Source organism: Trachemys scripta, chromosome 4 (assembly GCF_013100865.1).
Source record: "Trachemys scripta elegans isolate TJP31775 chromosome 4, CAS_Tse_1.0, whole genome shotgun sequence".
Classification (NCBI taxonomy): Eukaryota; Metazoa; Chordata; order Testudines; family Emydidae; genus Trachemys; species Trachemys scripta.
In genome coordinates this window covers 20743316-20748102 of record NC_048301.1, presented here as the reverse complement: position 1 = coordinate 20748102, position 4787 = coordinate 20743316, and the positions used below count along the sequence as shown (strand labels likewise).

At 42.2% G+C, this 4787-nt stretch overlaps 1 protein-coding gene across 5 annotated transcripts in view; it reads left to right on the top strand.

Annotated features, from left to right (window-relative positions):
• Positions 1-4787, top strand: part of MARK3 (microtubule affinity regulating kinase 3) — a 105352-nt gene that overhangs the window by 72362 nt on the left and 28203 nt on the right. For all 5 annotated transcript variants that reach the window (XM_034767904.1, XM_034767906.1, XM_034767903.1 and 2 more), the window contains one exon: positions 907-1124. In XM_034767904.1, the coding sequence (XP_034623795.1) occupies positions 907-1124 (218 nt within the window). The remainder of the gene's footprint in view (positions 1-906; positions 1125-4787) is intronic.

Sequence of the window (4787 nt, the reverse complement as noted above, 5' to 3'; positions counted from 1 at the left end):
GGGGGGGGGGGCCCCCCCCCCCCCCCCCCCCCCCCCCCCCCGCAGCTCCACCGCCGCTGGCAGCGGAATGTTGGGAATCATTAAGAAAGGGATAGATAAGACAGAAAATATATTGCCTCTATATAAATCCATGGAATGCCCACATCCTGAATACTGCATGCCGATGTGGTTGCCCCATCTCAAAAAAGATATATTGGAATTGGAAAAGGTTCAGAAAAGGGCAACAAAAATATTAGAGTTATGGGATGGCTTCCATATGAGGGGAAATTAATAAGACTGGAACTTTTCAGCTTGGAAAAGAGATGACTAAGGGGGGATATGATAGAAGTCTATAAAATCCTGGCTGGTGTGGAGAAAGTAAACAAGGAAGTGTTATTTACTCTTTCTCATAACACAAGAACTAGGGGGCACCAAATGAAATTAATAGGCAGCAGGTTTAAAACAAACTAAAGGACATATTTCTTCACACAACACAGAGTCAACCTATGGAACTCTTTGCCAGAGGATGTTGTGAAAGCCAAGACCATAACAGGTTTCAAAAAAGAACTAGATAAATTCATGGAGGATAGGTCCATCAATGGCTATTCGCGAGGATGGGCAGGGATGGTGTCCCTAGCTTCTGTTTGCCAGAGGCTGGGAATGAGCGACAGGGAGTGGATCACTTGATGATTACCTGTTCTGTTCATTTCCTCTGGGGCACCTGGCATTGACCGCTGTCGGAAAACATGGTACCAGGTTAGATGGAACTTTAGTCTGACCCAGTATGGCCCTTCTTATGTTCTATGGTCCTCTGACCTTTAAGTTTCATTTATTTTGACTTTTAAGATATGTGCATATAAATGTATTTGCATAATGAATAACAAGCTTGATAACCTCCACATTTGGAAAAAAATGTTTTCTTTTTAGCTGGACCATCTATCCCTCCAGTAGTGGCGTATCCAAAAAGAAGCCAGACTAGCACTACAGACAGTGACCTGAAAGAAGATGGAATTCAGACAAGGAAATCTAGCAGTAGTGCTGTTGGGGGACGAGGAATTGCTCCGGCTAGCCCCATGCTCGGAAATGCTAACAATCCAAATAAGGCTGATATTCCTGAACGTAAGAAAAGTTCGGCTGTCCCCAGTGTAAGTGGAAGCATTTATTCTTTCAAGCATATGAACATGAAACACTTTAAGAGTAGGAGAATGTCACTCAACCCAATGGCCTGTCATTGGTTTTTGGTTTATTTGTTTTTTTAATGCTTTTATCTTCATCTCACTTCATTCCCCAGGAGCAAATGTAAGTATCTCATATACTTATTTGTATACTGTTTGCTTCAGTCACCTGCCCAGGAACTTAATTCTTTTGCCTATTGCCATTTCTGAAATAGTTCATTAGGATAGGAACCAGAGGTACATTTTAAATAAATCCAAGACAAAAAAAGGAACTAAGAGGCTATCCTATGGAGCAGATAGTATGGGTCATGGGTGATCTCTGAAATCCCACCTGCTCTTTTGGGTTTCCTCCTCCCAAAAAAGGGATCCCTGCCACAACTTTTATATTCCATATCCTTTTGTATGTACTGATAAAAAGGATCACCTGTAATTTGCACTAGGCATTCCTTAACACATTTTAAAAATGCAGTTATACGGATTACTCCATGGACTCCTGCCCTCTGCCCAGTAATTAACATATTACCAAACAGTTGTAGCTTTAAAAGCTTCTTCTCTTCCCTTCCCTCCCCCGCCCCCCCAAACAAAAAAAACTTTATTTGAACTTAGTTTTTGCTTAAATATAGTGCTCAGCTTTGGGACTAGAGTCCTCTTAAAATGATCCTCTGATCTTTCTGCTGCAGTGCTTTGAGCTGATTAGTTTCAGTGAAACTCTCCCACAATAACTTCCAGATCCTTCAGCTGGTAAGTTACTAGGGAGCTGAGGTTATTCCTTCCTTCCGCACCTGTTATCTACCTTAGCTCAGTTCCCAGACCAGCTTGTCTCCAATCAACTGAACGTTTTGCTTGATTGCCACCTTTATAACTAAGGTTGAAAAACAATATTCATAATAAGTCTGTTTCCACAAACTCAGACTTTCTGGAACATTCAGCTTCTGCACAGAAATCTTCCCTGCATTGTGAATTTTTTAAAATATCAACAAAATCTCTTCAGCCATTATCCAGCTTGGGATGGTATGTTTCTTTAAAGATGCCATCCTGGCAAGATTATTGCACTTGGATTCCATGATCGCAATATAAAAAATGGCAGAATTTCCCCAATTCAAACCTTTTTAGTCCTCTGAGGCCAAAAAGTAGCTCGACAGAAGGCCTTCAACCTCTCTTATTGGTTGTGTACCAGCAGCAGCCACTACTTCCAGTTCCTGGAACCTTCCAGCCAAGTCATTCTCAGCTACAGGCTGGCAATGAACTCCTCCTGTAAGAGGGATCCCCTCCCTCTGCCTTCTCTTCAGCTGTGGTTCATACATCTGCTCTGACAGTGCTATGTGTATTCTTTTCTGGCCCCCCCCCCCCTTCCTTCTGCGCAGTGTTAAACTTCTTGTTAATTGTTCTCTCTCTCTCTCTCTCTCTCTCTCTCAGTTCTGGGTTGTCTGGTCCCAGAGTGTTAGGGCCTTTAAATTGGTTTTGTCCTACCACTGGCCTTCACTCCAGTAATCTTTTGTTGTTGTTGTTTGGCAGTAGTATGTTTTTGCTCCATACTCAATATTATTGCCCCCCCCCTTTTTTTTTCAGCCCTTTTGCATTATAGTCTCAGTGCTTCATTCTTTGATATTTTGACTTGCTCTGTTACACCAGCTAGATCCTGACATCAGTGGCTTTATTCCAGTGGTTTCTAGTTTTACATTGTAATTGAAATCAAAATTTGGGCTATAGTGACAGATCCATGGAATACCTGCTTTGTTCATGGTAAAAGGTCCGACTTGCACACTGAATCGAACAGTGGCACTAATATAATCAGAAACGGCATTATAACACCACACAAAAGGGTGGAATTATAGTTCATGGTTCTTTTAACATTTAACCATATAAACTTAACAGGGTTTCCAATGTGAGTTCTTGTGTAGTCATGTTTAGAGTTCATTGTTATAACTGGTGTGTTATAGGAAGCTGTTACTTCCCCCACAGTTCAGGAATTGGCTAGAAAATTTAAGGGCTGTGGTAGTTGGCATGCAGCCAGAAGAAAGTGAGTTGTCTTGTGCTGACCTACCACTCTGAGTACAAAAAATCCTTCAGGTACAGAAGTTCCATCCTGCCTCACTGATTGCATAAAGCCTAAAATTGATAATTCCTTGAGATAACTTCCGAGAAGCAGAATTACTAGTAACTTCTCCTTTTTTTTTTTTTAAATTAACCACTTTTTTTATACAAAGCTACTGCAAAATGGCAGAACTTTAAAACTTGGTATGGGCATAGTTCTTGTTGAAGACTAATGTATGATTTTGAAAAAGTCTAACTCTTCTTTAACTGTTAGAACCATTAAACAATTGCATACTAAGCTTGTACAGCTGCCATTTTCCCGGACATGTTCGGCTTTTTGGCAATTCCCCCCCGGACGGGGGTTTGACTGCCGAAAAGCCGGACATGTCCGGGGAAAAAGAGGACGTATGGTAACCCTAGTATACACTTCAAGGCAAATGTGCATATGTGTGCAGCTCATTAGTGTGTGTGGGTTTAGGGAACATAGAAGTTGTGCTTCTAAAGGTGGCTGTGCGTGCAGGCCCCTGCAAGTCAGATAGCTCTGCAAACTGAACAGCTGTGCAGTAAGAATCAGATTAGATCCACTAGCAAAATACTTGTCAAATTTATTTTGCTTTAAAAAGTTGCTGGAAACTAATATGTAGTCTGCTCAATTAAAATCTAAAAACATAAGGCTTTAGCAGCAACATAATTCTGCCATATTACTCATGCATACTATTCATGGATTGTTTGATATTTCCAAACGTATACCTTATTGCTGTCTCCCAACCTAAAGGGCGTTCAGGATGGCAGGTCAGAGGAAGGCAATTATAGTGGGTGAAAGAGGCTTCAGGACCCTAGCTCTTACAGACTTTCTGCAAATGTGTTATGACTTCTTTAGAAGAACCAGCAAGTGACTCCTTGAAAGCCACTCACCTTTCCTCCTTCCTCTGGTTGTCTCTCCTAATGTAGCTGACTGCACATGCAGCTAACTCGTCCAATGCAGCTGCAGCAGCCTGCCAGCCCAAGCTTCTCTTCAGTATGCTCATGGTGCTCAGCTCAGCCTTTGATGGCATCAGAGGATGCTCCTTATTCCCAGAAACACGTAGCCACCACCTTCAAGTGTACTCTGCAAAGTCCCACTCATGGGATGCATTCTGGTAGCAGTGCCTGTTAGAGAGCTCACTCACCCCTCCTGCTCCCCCCTGCATTCCTTTGTGTTCTCCGGATGTGCCTATAAAAGGGGGTGTGCTCTTTGCCACCTCAACTCTATCCAGCTGTGACAGCAGACAGATGTGAACTTCTGTGGATCCACTGAACATGAATTTTCTCTCTTGAAGAATACAGTGTCTTAGCTTAGTGTGTGTTTATAGTGTTAGTGTTTAGTTTTAAGTTAAGCTTAGGGTATGTCTCACTTAACGTGCTACAACTGCACCACTGTTGTGCTCCGACAGAGAAAAGCTAGAAAAAGGGGGTGGACAGGCTCAGCTGTCATTCTATCACATATTTCAGAGTAACAGCCGTGTTAGTCTGTATCCGCAAAAAGAAGAACAGGAGTACTTGTGGCACCTTAGAGACTAACAAATTTATTAGAGCATAAGCTTTCGTGGACTACAGCCC